The 19,942-nt window shown below is 39.5% G+C and overlaps 1 protein-coding gene and 1 long non-coding RNA gene across 4 annotated transcripts in view; one reads left to right on the plus strand and one right to left on the minus strand.

Annotated features, from left to right (window-relative positions):
* LOC134356821 (receptor-type tyrosine-protein phosphatase gamma-like) overlaps positions 1-19,942 on the minus strand; it is a 699,039-nt gene that overhangs the window by 103,651 nt on the left and 575,446 nt on the right. Inside the window, exon 13 of the mRNA XM_063067988.1 lies at positions 6,501-6,639. Coding sequence (XP_062924058.1) covers positions 6,501-6,639 — 139 coding nt within the window. The remainder of the gene's footprint in view (positions 1-6,500; positions 6,640-19,942) is intronic.
* Positions 3,205-18,990, plus strand: LOC134356822 (uncharacterized). Of its 3 annotated transcripts, none has more exons than XR_010020438.1 (3): positions 3,205-3,703; positions 6,445-6,674; positions 18,089-18,990. It is a non-coding gene; the product is annotated as an uncharacterized LOC134356822 (long non-coding RNA). The 3 variants fall into 3 exon arrangements; XR_010020439.1 differs by lacking the exon at positions 3,205-3,703 and adding an exon at positions 4,424-4,983; XR_010020440.1 differs by lacking the exons at positions 3,205-3,703; positions 18,089-18,990 and adding exons at positions 4,424-4,983; positions 9,654-10,407.

Consider the following 19,942-nt stretch of genomic DNA (forward strand, 5'->3'; position numbering starts at 1 on the left):
TCAACACTCTGCTCCTAAAGCAATCAATCTTCAGTATGCTCCAGGGAGAGCACCACACTTATCAACCTCACATTATAGTTCAGGTAAAACGGGAATCACAGGTGGCAGATGGCAAGAAGAATCACCACCTGATGAGGAATTTCTGGGCATGGTTGAGAAACAACGAACAATGTACTCCAATTACTTATGATAAGTTGTTCCACGGTAATAAAAACAGAAATTGCCAGTAAAACACTGCAGATCATTCTACTGATGTACTGAGTGTTTCCAGCAGATTTTTTTTAAAGTTTAGATTTCCAACATCTGCAGCTTTTAAAAAATTTTCATTTAGTTGTTCCAAGATACTTTTTAGAAACAGTATTAAAATAAGTTTACACCATGCCTTATTAGGAACTACTGGGGAAAGGAACAAAAGCTTGAGCAAAGAGATAGATTTTGAGGCTGAAATATTTCCTGCTAAGCTTCAAGAATAGTGCTTCTTCCAAAGTAATGTCAACCATTCATAATACCAATATTCAAATCCAGCTGAAAGCTTACACAACCCAATGATTGTTTTAAGAGTATTTAAGTTAAGAAAGAAGTACATGTTCCATCTCAGCTAGGTGAGCATTAAGTGCAGAGGAAAAATAATCTAGCATAACTCAATACCAGAAAACAAGAGGACAAGTCTATTCTCCATTACTATGTACTTGTGTGTCTTGTTACCTCAGATGTGGACAATAAAGTAACACAAAGACAGAATATCTTTCCCTCAACAAGAATGTGATGTCAAGTTTGCATTAAGTCTAATGTCTGCCTCCCTTCAAGATTCAAGATTGTTTAATGTCATTTCCAGTACACAAATGCAAAGGAGAATAAAATAATTGTTACTCTGGACCTGATGCAGCACAAAAAACAAGTAATATAAAGAACACAATAATAAAAAAACAAAATAAATATAAATGCATAAGATAACCTGTATACATCGATTGATTGCATGTCCATAGAGTGACGCTAGGCACAGGAATGTTTGAACATAAGGTGACTGACAGGAAATGATAAAGTCGTGGTGGTGGAAGTAGGGGTGTGGTGCGCTGGGTTAGTGAGTGGAGGTGTTGATCAGCCTTACTGCTTGGGGAAAATAACTACTTTTGAGTCTGGTGGTCCTGGGATGGAAACTACGTAGCCTCCTCCATGATGGGAGAGGGACAAACAAACCATGAGCAGGGTGGGTGGGATCCTCCAGGATATTGCTGATTTCCTCCATTTTGTCAAGAGATCTTTATCTTCAAATTGGACCAATACGCTTGAATTAGCCACCATCTTTCCACTGTCGACTCAAAGTATATTCAGGGTTTTGACACCATTCAAAGACAAGGTCAGTTTACTAGAGATATGCTCCATTCTGTCTTTGAATGAGTCACTGAACCCCAGCCTGGCTCTATAATCAATAAAATGAACTTTATGTTTATCATTTCCAGAGCCAGATTTTCAAAAACTCTCTTCTTTAGATTTTTCTTGCACCATCTGTGAAATACAATTCTCCTAAAATGTGGTACTCATAGTCTCAGCTGTATTAAAACCTGCAACTTACCACTTGCAGGCTCCACTAACTTTCCACACGATAGGAAATTAATTTTAATATATTTATTCGTGCTTTCAAATCTCTCCAAGCCATGGCTGCAGTGACCTTCACCTGTGTATCCATGGATGGCAGTATATACTTATTTTCTGCTTTTTCTGTTTCATTATCTGTGTCAGCTCATTCAAGTAATGTTATCATCCTCTGGAATTGTTTCATTTGCTATCACTACTTTGCTTGATCTTAGTTTGTTATCAAAGATGAATCTCAACCATAATGTTTCATCCATCTCTACCAGCTGCCTGGCTTCAATAGAACCACACGCTGTTGTAATAGCTTAATCAGTGACGCTTCTGCAGAGTACTATCAACACACAATCTTGCCAGCTTGTTCATATAGCTAAACACGGTTACTGTTGTACAACACAGAAATGGGGTCTTCATACTGTCATGTCCTTTTTGTCCATCTACACTATTCCCATTTGCTTGCATTTGGTCTATACACTTCAATGTCCATTTCTACTGTTTTTTTTAAACAATGATGCATTAATGATTGCCCAGACCTCAAAGACAAAAGGCACTGGGAATGAACTAACTTTCTGCAAAAAAAATAAGACCATAAATATTATCCTAACGTTAACATGGGGAAGCTATAAATAGTGTACTCTTGCTGTTAAGATTCACATTTTCTATTTATTTCAGTAGTATCAATGGCAGCAGTGAATACCACTATATAATAAATTTGATCAAGGAGAAATACTTTTCTCACTCTAACAATATTTTCCGCTAAAGTTACAAAAATGTTTCACAGGTCCACATATTTCATTTATCAACTTTGGTGCTTGTTTTATCATAACCTCCTCCTATATTCTCATTCATACTAGACTACATATATTTGTAAGTATAATTAGGTAGCGCATTCTAATGGCAGCATAATATTTTATTCCTTCATTTCAGTAGGCCAAATGTAGTAAGTATTATGATAAATGGAAGTCCAATTGATACAAATGAATTAACAGTTTCTTCACAATGGATGAGGGATTTCACTTGGGTTCAGAAGGATTGCAGATGTTGTCAACAATTTATGGGGCAAAAGCTACTTAAACTTTTTTTTTGCTGTTTGATGTTTCAGTTGACAATTTCACATTAAAACAATCAGGAAATATGCTGAATGGAATATTAGTAAAGTTGTATTTTAGCTCTTCAATGTCTCCTTGAATGAATTATTATACCAGCAGATTATGCAAATAGGAAACTAGACCTATTTTATGTCTTATGGCAAATTGGCAGTATTTTAATGAATTGTTAGTTACTGCTATCAAAATGATTTGTAAAAAAGCTGTTCTTGAACCAGGTGCTAGAAATAGCAGGAGTTATTCTGTATGATGCCCAGATATTAACTATTTTAGAGGTTATAAATATAGCATTTAATACTTTCATACATGACATAATCAATACATCAAACTGTACTGATTAAACCAATTGTATGACAAAAGGTGCTGACAAGAACAAAAAAAAAGCTGGCATCTGTTAAAGATAAAATATCAAATATTTATTCATTACCTATCAATAAAGTTACAAATTTACAAACTGAAGAAAGATATTTTGTAATGATTCTTCAGTTTTATGTAGAAAATAGAAATGTTTCAACCAGCCTTTTAATATGATCAATGAAAAGCTTTGCAAATGTAGATGGATGCAAAAATGGTAAAATTCCACAATAAATATATTGATACATGAATATAGTGTGCCAATAAATTTAGACTGTGCCTAGTAAGAGAATCTGGACACACTAAAGACATTTTGGATTATCTTCTCAGAAAGGCACCATCTCCACATCAATTATTACCAGACATTTTTACGTAGAATCCTGATGCAGCTCAGAACTGGACCAGCAGACTACTTTAGTTAGTGGACTACGACCTTTGAATAGGTAGCTCCAAGGGAAATTCTATAACAGCAACATATCAGCCAGAATATGATTTAAACATCTAGAACAAAACAAAAGGATTTTTATAATTTTCTATCTAATTAAAATTGAAGAATTATTGAAATGGACTTATTTACCTGATTGTTGACGTCTTAAAAACTACCCATGTAATGTCCATATTGTGAGGACAGGATTTCTTCTGCAGAACTGAAGGTAATTAAGAAACTATTTTGCATACCTTGTCTAGTTTACAATAGGTTCGTATAATGTTAAAGATATAGACATTTTGAGGTCGTTCATCAAGCATCAATACAGAACTTAGTAAACTTAATAAAAATTTATGTTGAATACTGGAATATTTTAATAACTACACTGACTTTGACAGTGCAATAAATAAAACCACAATGACATAAACAGCAAGAAAATTAAAACTAGAAGACAATTTGAAGTCAAAGGAAAGAAGGCAACTATGAAATGTCCCAAGTCTTTGGCTAAAGGTGGCCAAATTCATCTGAAGGTCTTTAAAACAGATGTTCCCAGCCTTGGGTCCACAGACTCCTCAGTTAACGGTAGGGGTCCATGGCATAAAAAAGCTTGGGAACCCCTGCTTTAAAACATTACTCTCTTGATTTTTCTTTAATAACTGGCTTCTTATATATCAATTATTCAACTTTTATCAATCCTATTGTACACTAAATTGTGGCAATTTTTCTCAGGAACTAACACCCAAATAACAGAAAGCCCTTCAGCCCCATCACAATTAACAATTTCTTCAGGTGACTTTTCTACAACCAACCTACGTGAATAGTTTCTTTTGGACAGAGTACAAATTTACAGCTAGCTTTCCTCTTGCTTTATTTGAGTTAATGATCTGTACATGTAACACCACACCCTTATTAGTAGTGATCCATTAAAAGGAGCTGTGGACTTGCGGAGGTTGCAGTCAAGGAATGCACTGAAACTAAGCTTCAAGCAATGCATGACAACTCCTATCCAAAACTCCAGACCTTTCTCATGGGAGGAAGAGGAGAGAGGAGAAGATGGCGGCGTGACGCAGCTCGCAACAGCCACTCTGGTGGTGATGTCTGTTATTTGTCAAGTAGGGTGCCGTGCACAATCCTGATTTGATGGAGACGGATGTGAGAGCACGGAGGGACATGTGGTGAAACTTCTGAAATGCCTGCTTCGCTGCTGCTGCTACTGTGTGATCCAGAATCTCCGGAGAAGTCCCCGAGTCCTCGGCTTTGCTTGTTGCTCGGTGGCCGGGGCGGGGTCAAAGCGCTTGGCAGAGAGGCTGTGTTGGAAGGGCTGGTCAGAGGCTCGAAGTTTTCGGACGGACTCAGAGTCTGCTGCGGTCGGGTGCTTCCAATGGTGCGGAATTGGCAAGTTGGCGGCACTTGGAGGTTCATGGCAGGGGGAGTTTCTCCCTCCTGCTGCCTGCATGAGATGATGAGTCTATCGGGACTGTGAAACTTTTTTTTACTGTGCCCATGGTCCGCTTTTTATCAAATTTTGGTATTGCTTTGCACTGTTGTAACTATGTGTTATAATTATGTGGTTTTGTCAGTTTTAGTCTTGGTTTGTCTTGTGTTTTCTTGTGATATCATTCTGGAGGAACGTTGTAGTATTTTTTAATGCATGCATTTCTAAATGATAATAAACGAGGACTGAGTGTCCTCATAATCTAATGTGTTAAATGATTATCTTCAGCAAATGATGGTTTCATCACAGAAGTTGTTACTAATGTTGGAAAAGCACATAAGATCATGGAAACACTGCCTCAATTTACTGTCTTGTTAAAAGGCAGTACCTCCTCAAGCTGTGTACTAAAGTGTCAGCATAGATTATGTGCTTGAGTCACACAGCTAAACTTCAACCCATAATCTTCTGATCCAAATGCAAGATTTCTGTTAACTAATGGTCAGAATAGAAGCGGTAGAATTAACTTGCAGAGAGATGTCCACCAAAAAAAATAGTATTTTCCAAACAAAATAATTGATTACTCATAGTAGTTAACATCTATGACAAGATAATTTTAATATTTGAAATTAATAATCTAGAAATTGGATTTCAACCTTTCTTTTAATCTGGACCAAACTGCCATTGCATTTCACATGAAAAACACATTGAAGCTTTTCAGAAATTCTGAAATTGGTTAAAAATGCATTGAAAACTGCATTTGAATATTTTAATTCCAGAAATAAGCTAAAATGAGACCACAATCAATTTAGCTCAACTGTCAACACCTCACTAAGAACAAAGAACAAAAGCTATCACCATTGTCAGCCACATTCCCGATGGCACACAGAACTGAGCAACTCACATGATGGCTGCCATGGAGGAAAGAGGGTCTGAATGATACCTTAGTCTGGTTCATGAGATAGAAGCCAGGAGGAATACACATAAAACATGGGGTACTAAATGTTGCAGATTCTAGGTTAATGTATCTGACTGAAATTCCAATAGAACCTGCTTTTCTTGTTGAACTAAAATACCAACCACACAGAATTACACTTAATGTAGCAAAGTAAACTAAAGAACATTAAGGGAGATAAAAATTAATAGAAAAAATCTTTTTTACTATATTTCATTGTCATAGAACAGATAATCAAAAATTGTCACCTTACATTTCATAAGAGCAGAAATTTCCCAGAGGTACTCAGCAGATTAGGCACTACCTACAGAGAAGTAATCAGACAGAACTGGGAAAGTGACAAACTGAGTGTATTTTAATTGCAGAGAAGGGAGAGATCAAGGGGAATGCCTATGATAGGATGGAAACTAGAATGACCTAAATTCTGTTGGTGGTATATAAGGGAGGGTGGTGAAGGCTTACTAGTCATAATTGAAACGTGTTGAAATGAAAAATCCTAGTAATTTGAGATGAATAGCAGAGCTCTCCGCCCTCCCCTACCTGTGCAATTTAAAACACACTTGCTTTCTCATTTTTCCAGTTCTGGTGAAAGATTGTTGACCGGGAAACTGCAAGAGAAGCAGCTCGAAATCTTACCTCCAGTAAACTAGCACACCCACAAGAAGAATTAAGCAGACAAATGTCAATGCGGAGACAACCACCAATGGAATTATCCATTCCATCTTACTGGACGGTGAGTATGGTTGTGTGGCCATACTGGAGGAGGACCTATCTTCTGCATAAAAATAAAAAGAGGAAGAAAATGAAAATGTAAGTTCAACTAGAATAATACAGTATTTTATTGAATGCCTAAAGCATGATATATAGATCTTGGCTGAACTTGCTTCTGTAAGAAGAGGAAGACAACTTTTCCCGTGATTCCTACCTGCATAGTTGTTGAGCACCAGCCTTGTGCATGCATAGATTTAAACTGCACTGTGAGAAACATCCAGATCGTGAGCATATTTGCTCAGATTAATTCCTCAATCAATATCCAGTGGTTATCATATTGTTGTTTGTGGAAGCTTCCACTGGGTAAGTAGGGCATTGTTCTTTCTCCACTCCTTTAACTATGCTTAAAATGCACTCCAGTGATTGCAACATTCTTTGACATGACATACATACATTTCTTTCTAAACTGCAATAATGATCATGAGCTTAAAATGTCTCACAAAGCTTAAAGCTATTCTTTGTTGAAATAACATTTGCCCGTGAACTGCAATAAAATGCAAACACTATAAAAACTAAATTTAGTGTCAAAGCCAACAATTCAAGCTAGGCAGATGCATGCTTATGGATTGAATTGTTTGTTGTACTTAAAACCTTCTTCATTATTAATGGAGTTAATGCCTGACATCAGGTGCATTACCAAGGTGGTAACAAGGCAATATTGACAGTGAGTATCCGTGATATATGAGTACAGCCGTATACTTCTAATCCTTAATGTTTCTGGCATTCCGTGGCAATCAGAAATCCAATATTGCTCTTTGGAGAAAGACAGGCAGTCAAATATTTTCACTTATTTCCTTGTTCCCATATTTTACAATTTTAATCCATAAAAGTTTGAAACCGTGAGTTTAAAAAAAGGTATGCTTTGGTTCTTTTATGGAAATATGATGACTGCAACAAAATTAATAATACTTACAATACTTTGCTTGGTTGTTTCTTCCATGTTATAAATAGGAGATTTTTACAAAGCTATGTATTAAATAATCCATTTCTGGATCAGTCCAGTGCACTGAACCATTTCAGTATATAGATGTAAAGGAACAATTGGCAATTCTGATTGACAGAACATGGGACCTAGAACAGTACAGCACAGTCTGGGCCCTTCAGCCCATGATATTTTCCCAATCTATATAAACCTCCTCCATGACCTACAGTATGTGAGATATTCTTCCTACACAACCCATAATCCTGCATTTTATTTACATGCATGTGCCTATTTAAGAGTCTTTTAATTGTCCTTATTGTATCAGCAAGTACCACTACCCCCAGCTGTGCAATCCAGGCACCCATCGCCCTCAGTGTGAAAAACCTACCTCTGATATCCCTCATAAATTTCCCTCCACTCATGCTAAAGAGATGTCCTCTGGTAGTGGCCATTGCCACCCTAGGAACAAAAGGTGCTGGTTGTCACTCTATGTATGCCTCTCAAAAATGTGTACACCTCTATTAAGCTGCCTCTCATTCTCCGTTGCTCCAAAGAGGAAAAGCACTGGCTCACTCAACCTGTTAAGACATGTTCTCTAATCTGGGCAGCATTCTGGTAAATCTCCTCTACACCCTCTCTAAAGCTTTCACAGCCTTCCTATAAATAACCCATACAAATAAATAATTTGCCAACTAATGAAGGCCAGCACACTATATACCATCTTCATCACCCTACGAACTTGCACGGCAACTTTGTAGGATCACTCCTCACCCAATTTTGCATCCCGTCTATATCCTGTTGTTACCTTCATGTCATCTGCAAGCTTACTAACCCACACCTCTACATCCCCATCCAAGTCGTTTATAAAAACCACACAGAGCGGGGGTCCCAATACACCACTAGTCACCAACCTTAAGGTAGAATATGCTCCATCTACTACCATTCTCTGCTTTCTGTGGGCAAGCCAATTCCAAATCCTTGCAGCCAAGTTTCTATGGATCCCTTGCCCCATGACTTTCTGGATGAGCCTTCCATGGGGAGCCTTGTCAAACACCTTACTAAAATCAATATCCTCCATATCTCTTGCTCCACCTCCATCAATTAGTTTTGCCATTTCATTAAAAGACTCAATTAGGCTTGCAAGGCATCACCTGCCCCTCACAATGTCATGCTGACTATCCCTAATAAGGCAATACTTCTCCAAATGCTCATAAACTCTGTCCCTAAGAATCTTCTCCAATATCTTGGCCACCACTGAGCCAAGATTCACTGCTCTGAAGTCCCCAGGATTATCCCTATTACTGTTCTTGAACAATGGAGTAACACTTACAATCCTCTAGTACAATTTGTGGCCAAGGAGGATGCAAAGATCATTGTCAGTGCTGCAGTAATCTCTTCCCTGGCTTCTCATTGTAACCTGTGGTATGACCCATTTATCCCAGGGGGCTTTATCTTCCTATTGTTTTTTAGAAGCTCCAACACCAGCTGTTTCTTAACCTTAACATGCTCCAGCAGATCATCCTGTTGTATGTTGACTTTACTTTTGTTGAAGTCCCTCTCCCTGATGAACAATGAAGCAAAGACTTCATTAAGGACTTCCCTATCTCCTTCACCTCTAGGCATGCTTCCCCTATCATCACCCTGGTTAGCCTCCAGACTCCTGTTCTTCATGTATGAACAGAACAAAATTGAATTTTCCTTAATCCTACTCATCAAGGCCTTCTCCTGTCCCCTTCGAGCTCTTCGAAGTCCTTTCTTAAGCTCCTTCCTGGCTACTTTATAGTTCTTAAGAGCCCCACTTGATTTTTCTTCCCAAATGGGCTTCCTCTTGATTAAATGCACCACCTCTCTTAACGACCATTGTTCCTTACCCTTCCACCTTTTCCCTGTCTCAATGAGACAAACCTATCCACAGCCCCATGCAAGTGGCTCCTAACCAACCTCTACATTTCTGCCGTGCATTCCCCTAAGACAATCTGTTCTCAATTTATGCCTCCATGTTCCTGCTTTATGCAATGGTTATTAGTCCTGCTCCAATTAAAAATATTCCCATATCATTTGTTCTTATCTTTGTCCACGTCTATGCTGAATATCAGGGAGTTGTGGTCACTATCTCCAAAATGCGGGAGGAGAAGATGGCAGCGCGATGCAGCTCGCAGCAGCCACTCCAGTGGTGATGTCTGTCATTTGTCAAGTAAGGTGCCGTGCACAATCCTAATTTGATGGAGACGGACGTGAGAGCATGGAGGACCATCTGGAGAAACTTCTGAAATGCCTGCTTCGCTGCTGCTGCTACTGTGTGGTCTGGAATCTCCGGAGGAGAAGACTCCGAGTCCTCAGTTTTGCTTGTTGCTCGGCGGCTGGGGCAGGGTCGAAGTGCTCGGCAGAGGATGGTGCTCGGAGAGGCTGTATCGGAGGGGCTGGTCAGAGGCCCGAAGTTCTCGGACGGACTCAGAGTCGGCAGCGGTCGAGTGCTTCCAATGCATTGGCAAGTTGTCGGCGCTTGGAGGTTCATGGCAGGGAGAGTTTCTCCCTTTTACTGCCTGCGTGAGATAATACCTGCTATCGGAACTTTGAGACTTTTTTTAACCGTGCCCATGGTCTGCACTTTATCAAATTATGGTGTTGCTTTGCAATGTTGTAACTATATGTTATAATTATGTTGTTTTGTCAGTTTTAGTCTTGGTTTGTCCTGTTTTTTTTTGTGATATCATTCTGGAGGAACATTGTATTATTTTTTAATGCATGCAGTTCTAAATGACAATAAACGAGGACTGAGTGTCCTCATAATCTTAAAAAAATGCTTACCCACTGAGAGATCTGTCACCTGATTACGTTTATTACCTAGTATTAAATTCTCCTCCATCGAAATCTAAGAGATGTCAATCAATATTAGGGAAGTTGAAGTCACCCATGACAAAACCATTTTATATTTGCACTCTTCAAAATTTGCCTGCTTATTTGCTCCTCAGTGGCCCAGTGGCTAACAGGGGTGGATGGAGGAATTTGAAATACTCCCAATAGAATCAGGTTTAAAATCACTGGCATATGTCATGAAATTTGTCGTTTTGCAGAAGTACATTGAAATACATAATAATAAAAACTGTAAATTACAATGTGAAACATACATAGAAAAAGAAAATTAAATTAAGTAAGTGGTGCAAAAAGACAGGGCTAAAAGTTCTGAGGTAGTGTTAATTGGTTCATCATCCACTCAGAAATCTGACGACGGAGGGAAAGAAGCTGCTCCTAAAACACTGAGCGTGTCGCTTCAGACTCCTGTACCTCCTCCTTGAGAAGAGGTTATGTCCTGGGTGATGGGGTCCTTAATAATGGTTGACGCCTTTTTGAGGCATTGCCTTTTGAAGGAGTCGCTGATGCTGGGGAGGCTAGTGATGGAGCTGGCTGAGTTTACAAATTTCTGCAGCTTTTTCTGATCCTGTGCAGTGTCCTGTCCCCTCCATACCAGATGATGATGCAACCAGTTGGAATGCTCTCCACAGTACATGTATAGAAATTTGTGAATGTCTTGGGTGACATACCAATTCTTCTCAAACTCCTAATGAAACATAGCCTCCGTTGTGCTTTCCTTGTAATTGCATCAATATGTTTTGCCCAGGATAGATCTTCAGAGATGTTGATACCCATAGAATGATTGTTCTCTTCATGGTTCTGATTTCCACCCACTCTGACTGAGTAGACAGTCCCGCATCGTCCACCTTTTCTGAAGCTGTGATACTATCTCTGATCAGCAATTCCACTCTCCCCCAACTCCCCCCACTTTTGGCTCTTATGTATCAGAATTACGCAAACTGCTATGCTAACGTGTCACCCACTGGGATAGCAGAGTGATCCCAACATTCTACAGGTGATACTGCACACTGACCATTGGAAATGCTGGCAAATGTCTTGGGGAAATAGTTGGATTTTCTCTTGTTAGAGATGATACTTGTCTACATCTTGTGTAGTTACCTTTGCTTAATTTCAGTAAACTCCAGTTACTGTTAAAGGGATTTGCATGAGAATGCAGACTTTTATCAAGTCTTCAGATGATGCAGTGGGATCCTCAGCTGTACTGGAAGGTGAACAATCACACCGTGAACTGCACATCTAAAAGGCATTTTTTTGTTGCCAGTTACGTTGCTCTTCCACGTCCATTTCCTCTTCCACTGCCTCTTGTTGGCAAGCGCCTGTACAGTAAAACTGTACAGAATACGGCAGATGAAAACAAGTGGGAGTCCCTCTTTAGGCACATTATGGAACATTCCACAAGTGTTCGGGCAACAAATCCACTTTTGAGGACTTTAGTTATTGTTGCCATGATGCACCTAGTATCTTGGATTGTAATTGGATTTAGCTGCATCTGCTGAATCCTCTGCTAGAGTGAAAGGATAGTCAGTACTCCCAGAAAGTACATCCATTGGTACATTGTGACAGGTCAGGCTGAGTAGCTCAGGGTGAATGAATCATACAGATTGTCAGGCATTACTGATGAAGAACTTTCGGTGAAATCCAAGAAATGATACATATTTCCTGAAAATGACAGGATTATTATGCAGAGCCTTTTGCATTATAAATGCAATCTATCATTCTCTGGATGTTTGGAAATCCAATAATTTGGCATATCTCTGCTCCCAGATAGTAGCAGATCTTTATTCAAGGAAAATGTGGCAAATTCCCCTATCAGGTAGAAAGTCATTAAAGAAGCCCAACATGTAGCAATCAGCTGGTGGCGTAGTGACATCCACACCAGTCTTGGAGGCGAATGGTCCCGGGTTTGAATCCGGCTGGCTCGTTGCATGCATTTGTGCTGGGTTGAGCATTGAGCTAGCAACTCAACCTCATATAAAAACAAACTAAATGCTAAAGAAACGGCAAGGTTGCCATCCAATATGCCACAAGGTGTGGAGAGGAATAACAAAAACAAAATGCAGCAATGGACTCCATACCTGTGGCATGCTATACACCCATTTGGATCGATCTGGGAGCTAGGAAATTCATGCCCACGTCTACATTGCTTCTTAGACACTTGGAGATATGACTTTACAGGGATTGTACCCTCCTACTCACAGCCCTTCTTCCCCACCCCGCTGGACTCCATGGTAAAATCTTCTCTTTCTGCTCACCATCATCCTGGTGGCCAGCAGGATTACCAGGAAAGCAGCCACTATATTGTGCAACATTAATAAAGTATAAAGTATCTCAGCTTTCTCATGGGAAAATATTGCCAACTATCACAGTTTTCAAATGCAGTTCTATAAAGCACAAAACTTTCCTGCAATAAAACTGTAATTAAAGATTTTTTTAAAACAAAGCATAAACAGGACTAATGTCTGATGTTCAAATCTGGTTTCTGTGCAGGCTGTACAGACCAATATAATAAGGCAGTCATTAAATGACTGATCCCTGAGGATGGAAATGACTCTATTTGCTCTGTGTGCTTTGGGTGAATGAGTGCAAAATAATCACAACAGGGCAGATTATTCTCACAAAGAGAATAAGGTGCAAATTAATGTGTCAATCAAGAAACATGATCAAAACTGGGCACAAATGAAGGTCTGTACTGCACATGTCAAAATACAGCTCATGCCAATCGATTTCTATCCGACATATAACTAACTCTTCCAGTGAATGACAAGAGCCTTGGGTACCCAGTCATCATGCAAGGCTGAGTGCACATATGAATACCAATTATAATGGAAAAGGAACATCAAATTATTCAGTTACATCAAAAAAAATTCTTGACCTTTACATTGCAATAAAGCTAAACATTTTATTGAAAGACTAGTGAGCTGTTTCAGTAGGCTGAAGAAGAAAATACATTAGGAGTTTTATTTGGGGAGAAAATAATTCAGCTGTGGTCCATCTGGTATTGAGGGCAGGACTGTAAAACGATTTTCAGATATAATAAATGATTGAGAATTAGGCAACAAAATCGATTTGAAATGCAGGATCACCTATGATCTTAGAGAATGGTGAGCAGTCATGTGTTTATGTAGTCATGGGTACAATAATGAATCTCAAAATGGAGTGGCTTCCTGAAAGAATTTACACATTCACTCACTACATTATTATCACTGACACCTCTCATCACTGATCTGGTGATCAGTTAAGCCAGTTCATGATCATTTTCTACACACTAAGATTAGTTTCCTATCATTGAAGATCAATAGTGAAGACAATTGTAAAAATTTCCCATTCATGTGGTAAAATAAACATTGCATAATCCTGGAAGATTACTTTTAATGCTGATAAGAATCAATGCCTTCAGAGCTCACTATCAGATCAACCAAATATATAATAAGCTGAAGTTATTTGTCCTATCCAGTTGCTTTATTTCCAATACAAATAATTTAACTCAAATAAATTAAAATTATCAACATTATAGGCAGAAATATACAGTATGAGAAACATATTAGATAATTGGTAAAATATGGTATTGTGCAGCTAAAAAGGAGAATCATATGCTTAGAAATTTATGACTGTTGGGATGAAACCATATGGAACATAGGTCATCCAGATAGCAGACCAAAGTACTTCTATTTTCTAAATTATCCAGAGCTTTCCAGCTCATTTGGTTTATTCAGATTTAATCAGAATTAGAGCTTTCAATTTTATGTGATGGGGAAAGAAGGAACTGCTTATTGATGCATTTTCTGCATTTGTGTGGTTGACTCTCTGTAGTATTTTCTAAATGACATTTATTTATAAAACATTAGAAGAATTTAATATAATTTAAGTATTGTTTAATGTACTATGGACATACGTCATGCCAGCTGCAATAAATGTTAGATATCATTCCTGTGCCCAAGTACCAATAATGTTTGCACATGTTATTGGGATAAATCTCCTTCCACTGAAAGCTCAGGTGGAAGAACTCAAAGAAGGCTCAGTATCTGTAACATGAAACAATACCAAGACATTAAACCTATCTAAAAAAACTCAGCCATGTTCATACAGCCCTCTATTTATTATTCCACAGAGATAATTGTAATAAGGTGGCTAAGCATCTGTTCTGTGAAGGGCATAGCTTTAATCTAATACACTCAGTGAGAAACTGAGGGGATGGAGTCAGCCAACTATATTACACCCTGCCTGATTTTATTTTCTGCCAACTTTTCTGGTAACAAATATCAGATGGGGTGCAGCCAATCCAATCCTCCAAGTTTTGTGCAGGGAACCATGAAAATAAAATTACCCCAGCTGCTTAATGCACTGCTGTATGATTATAGACAGATGTCGTTAGTTACTCTGTCTCACCTCTGAACTAGAGGGTTCTCGGTTTATCACATACATATAAGTTGAGCACAAAAATCTGGACTGAAATATCAGTGCTAAGCTGAAGTAGCACTACACCGCTGGAAGTACTGTCACTCAAATGAGATGTTAGAGTCTTTCTCAGATAGATATAACTGTTCCTATGCCACTATTTTTAAAAAAGATGTGGGAAATTATCTCAAGTCAGCTGTCTAATATAAATCCTCAAAATCAACATTTCCAAAGAAACCAAATTATCTAATCTTCATCACATAACTATTGTTGGGAGCTTGTTCACACATTGGTTTATGTGCAGTCTTTATTATCACAATAAGTATATTTCAAAAAAAGTACAAAGACATTTTGGAATGCTTTAAGTTGACAGAAATAATGCTGTAAAAATACAGGTCTCTTTCTTTTGTAATTGTTTATATTTAATTCTAAAAGTTATGGGAGCCACTTTACAAGATACTCGATGGGAAAATTTGATCAAATATTGTAATAGTAAAAGCTATGGTCAGACATTATGTATTTTAACACAAAATGATTCTGTGTGTAGGCTGAGTAAAGAACCTGCATATCAAGTGAAACACAGCCCATGATTCATAAAGGAGATAGCTAAAATTGATGACATGCCCATGAAAGTACAGCAGTGTGAGCTGTTTACAATTTTATGTTAAATGGTAAGGACAATTTTAATTTCACAGTTCCGAAAAGACACGATGGAGGATTGGATTAACTGCTCCTGACTTGGCTTTACTTTCCACTGGATTTTGGCTCTTTGGACAATCATGCCTTCAGTTTCTCAGTGAATAAATTAGATTAAACTTATCCTCTAATGTGAATATTACAGAAGTACCAACTTTCACAATAAGAACACAAGTTGAAAGATCCAGCAGTCTTTTATTGAGTAAGAAAACCAGATTTAAGTCTTCACAAACGTCACTCCACTCTTAAGAAGGGAGGTAAACAAAAGACAGGCAATTAACCAGTTAACCTGACTTCACTGGTTGGCAAGATGTTAGAGTCTATTATTAAGGGTGATGTTTTAGGGAACTTAGAGGCATGTGATAAAATTGGCCATATGGTTTCCTGAAGGGGAAAGCTTGCCTGACAAATCCGTTGGAATTCTTTGAAGAAATAACAGACAGGAAAAATAAAGGAGAATCAATTAATGTTGTTGACTTGGATTTTGACAAGGTGCCGCATATGAGCCTGCTAAGCAAGGTAAGAGCCTATGGTATTACAGGAAAGATACTAGCATGGACATAAGATTGGCTGATTGACAGAAGGTAAAGTGTGGGAATAAAGGGGGCCTTTTCTCATTGTCTAACAGCAACTTGTGTTCTTCTGCAGGGGTTGGTGTTGGGATGTCTTTTCACGTTATATATCAGTGATTTAGATGATAGAATTGATGGCTGTGTGGCCAATTTTGTGGATGATACCAAGATATCTGGAGGGGTAAGTAGTCTTGAGGAAGCAGGGAGGCTGCAGAAGGACTTGGACAGATGAGAAGAAAGGGCAAAGAAGTCGTAGATGGAATACAGTGTTGAGAAGTATGTGGCCATGCACTTTCCAGATGGAATAAAGGCATAGATTATTTTCTAAATGGGAGCAAGTTTGAAATCAGAGGTGCAAGGGACTTGGCAGTTCTAGTGCAGGATTTCCTAAAGGTTAATTTTGCAGGTTGAGTAAGGAAGAACGTAATGCTGAGGCTTTATAACGCATTACTCAGACCACATATAAAACATTGTGATCAGTTTTAGGCCTCTAATCTAAGAAAGGTAGGTTGGCATTAGAGAGAGTTCAAAGGAGGTTTATGAGAAAAATCATAGGAATGAAAGGGTTAAGGTATGAGAAGCACTTAACGACTTTGGGTTTTTGTACTCACCGGAATTTTAAAGAATGATGGGGTATCTCATTAAAACCTGATAAATATTGAAAGAGTGGGTATGGGGAGGATGATTCTAATAATGGGAGAGTCGAGGACCAGAGTGCACAGCCTCAGAATATGAGGATGTCCCATTAGAACAGAGATGAGGAGAAATTTCTTTAGCCAGAAGGTGGAATTCTTTGCCACAGATGGCTGTGGAGGCCAAGTCACCAGGTATACTTAAGGCTGAGGCTGATAGGTTCTTGATTATTAAAGGGATCAAAGGGTACAGAAGGCACTTTGTGAGTCATAGTTCTTGAGGAGATTTTGGATTGCGTAGAAGGAGAGTGAGCTTAAAAGAAGCAAGCAGAGCAGTCGGCCCATTTTGTGCACCACAGTTCCCGAGAATGCATTGGATTGCACATAATTAGACTATTGGCAAGGTCCAATTGTTACTTTTTTTTAGATTATGAAGACACATAGTCCCCTTTTATTGTCATTTAGTAATGCATGCATTAAGAAATGATACATTATTTCCTCCGGTGTGATATCACAAAAACACAGGACAAACCAAGACTGAAAAACTGACAAAACCACATAATTATACATATAGTTACAACAGTGCACAATACCATAACTTGATGAAGAAGTCGGTGAGCACAGTAAAGTTCAAAGTTTCTCAAAACTCCCACATCTCACGCAGACCGGAGAGGGAAGAAAAACTCTCCCTGCCATGCCGACCACAATCCGACTCTGAGTCATCCGGAAACTTCGAGCTCTGATCAGCTCTCTGACACCGAGTACAGAGCGCCCTCTCTGTCCGAGCGATTCGACCTCTTTCTCGGTCGCCAAAAGCAGGCAAGGCCGGGGATTTTGAGGCCTACCCTCCGAAAGATTCCCGACCACACAATAACGACAGCAGCGGATGGGCGTTTCAGAAATTTCTCCAGATGTTCCTCTGTGCTTTCACGTCTATCTCCATCAAATCAGAAATTGTCCATGGCCCCTATTTAACAGATACCACATCATTTTTCACCGGAGAGCTGCGCACATGCGGTGCGCTGCCATCTTCTCCTCCTGCTGCCATATACTTCATGGATATCTTGTGACTGTCTTATGAGGATGATGTAATGGTCTTGCAGAGGACACATGATGTAATTTTCCTGCCAGTGAGGTCACATGATGACCTGTTCTCAACAGGTATATAAAAGGGAGACCCCCTGATGTGACGCAGTTAAGTTTTTCAGTTAAATTGTCAGTGAGATACTCCGCTCTGCTGCGTATTTGCCTTATGACGCAGTTTAATTTTAAAACGGAGTTTTACTGTCTATTGTAAGGTACAGAAGTGTTGGGCCGGCAGTTTCACCAATAGGTGCCAGATTTCTTGATGTACCTTTTCAGTAGTATTGGAGAGTAAAGATGGGAACCTGAAGGAGTCGTTTGGCGGTATTGGAGAGGATCAACCATTATTGAATTCATTCAAGAAAGAGTGATCTGCATGAGATAACCTCTGCTAAAGCAGAAAACGTTGTGCAGCGTCTTTTCTACAGAGGAAAAGGTCAGTTCCTTTAAACCATTTTATTTCCGTCGTCGTGAATCCTGCAGACAAGACGGGTTCCGGCTGGGATCAGCAGTAACGACACGTCTTCGAGGAATTCTTTACTTCAGGGAAGTCTCTCCTAATTGACTGTACAAATCTCTTTGACTTTCAAATTTACCATTCTAAGAACTGTGTTCTAATTTACCACTTCAAGACTGTGTTCGCATTTACCGCTTTAAGAACTAGTACTGAGTTTGGCGGTTTGTTAAATGGCCACATAGCAGTTTACTTCCAGTTAAGGTTTTCATTGGTTTATCTTTTTACTAATATTGAGCAGAGTTTAATAAATGTTTATTTGTTTATAAAGCCTGACTCATTTCTGTATTCATTGTTGCCGGTCACGTGACACAATAAAAAGAAATTAGGTTTAAGTGGAGTGGGCCAATGGTAGGGTAGGGAGTTGAGGCTTTGGGAATTGGAGGCAAGGACTGTAGGCAAATTTTTTATTTGTTATTTATTCTTTCTTTCTTATAGCACTTTTAGAGCAGTGGGATACCAGGCAGGATAGTGGAACACTCCCCTTGCACGATGTGGGAAGGCAGGCCAGTGTCCCTGATGACAACACCTGCAAAAAGTGCATGCAGCTGTAGCTACTAATGGACCATGTTAAGGAAGTAGAGCTGGAACTGGATGAATTTTGGATTATTCGGAAGGCTGATAGGCTAATAGACAGGAATGACATACAGGGAGGTACTTATACCCAAGGTGCAGGACACAGGTAACCATCAGGAAGAGGAAAGGGGATAGGCCGCCATGCAGAGTACACTGTGGCCATTCCCCTCAACAACAGGTAGATTGCTTTGGATTCTGTTGGGGGGGGGGAATGGATGACCTAACAGAGGTGGTCAGGACTCTGACACTGAATCTGGCTCTGCAGCTCAGGAGGGGAGGAGGGGGAGAAGAGGCAAGCTGTAGTGATAGGGGATTCATTGGTTAGCGGAACAGAAAGGAGGTGCGGTGGACAAGAATGAGATTCCCAAATGGTATGTTGCCTCTCAGGTGCCAGGGTCAGGGTCATCTCGGATTGAGTTCACAGCATTCTTTAGTGGGAAGGTGAGCGGTCAGAGGTCACAGTCCACTTTGGTACCAATGACATGGGTAGGAGGGGTGACGAGGTCCTGCAAAGTGAGTTCAGGGAATTAGGGAATCAAGTTAAAGGACAGGATCTCCAGGGTGATGATGTCAGGATTGCTACCTGTGCCACGTGCTAGTGAGGCCAGAAATAGGAAGAAAATAGTCTAACACATGGCTAAGGAGCTGGTGCAGGAGGGAGGGCTTCATATTTTTGGATTATTAGGCTCTCTTCTAGGGAAGGGAGGAGCTGTATAGAAGGGATGGTTTGTACTCAAACTGGATGGGGTCTAATAACCTTGCACGAAGGTTTGTTAATGCTCCCCCGGGGGGGGGGGGGTTAAACTAGAGTTATAGGGAGTAGGAACCAGAGTGCCAGAACAGATAGTTGAGAAAGCTGATGAAGACAAGGCAGTGAATGTTGTCTACATGGACTTTAGTAAAGCCTTTGACAAGGTCCCACATGGGAGGTTGATCAAGAAGGTTCAGTTGCTTGGCATTCAAGATGAGGGAGTAAATTGGATTAGAGGCCTATGACTAGTGGTGTGCTACAGGGATCAATGTTGCTTCCATTGTTGTTTGTC

The sequence above is a fragment of the Mobula hypostoma genome, chromosome 15 (genome assembly GCF_963921235.1).
Source record: "Mobula hypostoma chromosome 15, sMobHyp1.1, whole genome shotgun sequence".
Classification (NCBI taxonomy): domain Eukaryota; kingdom Metazoa; phylum Chordata; class Chondrichthyes; order Myliobatiformes; family Myliobatidae; genus Mobula; species Mobula hypostoma.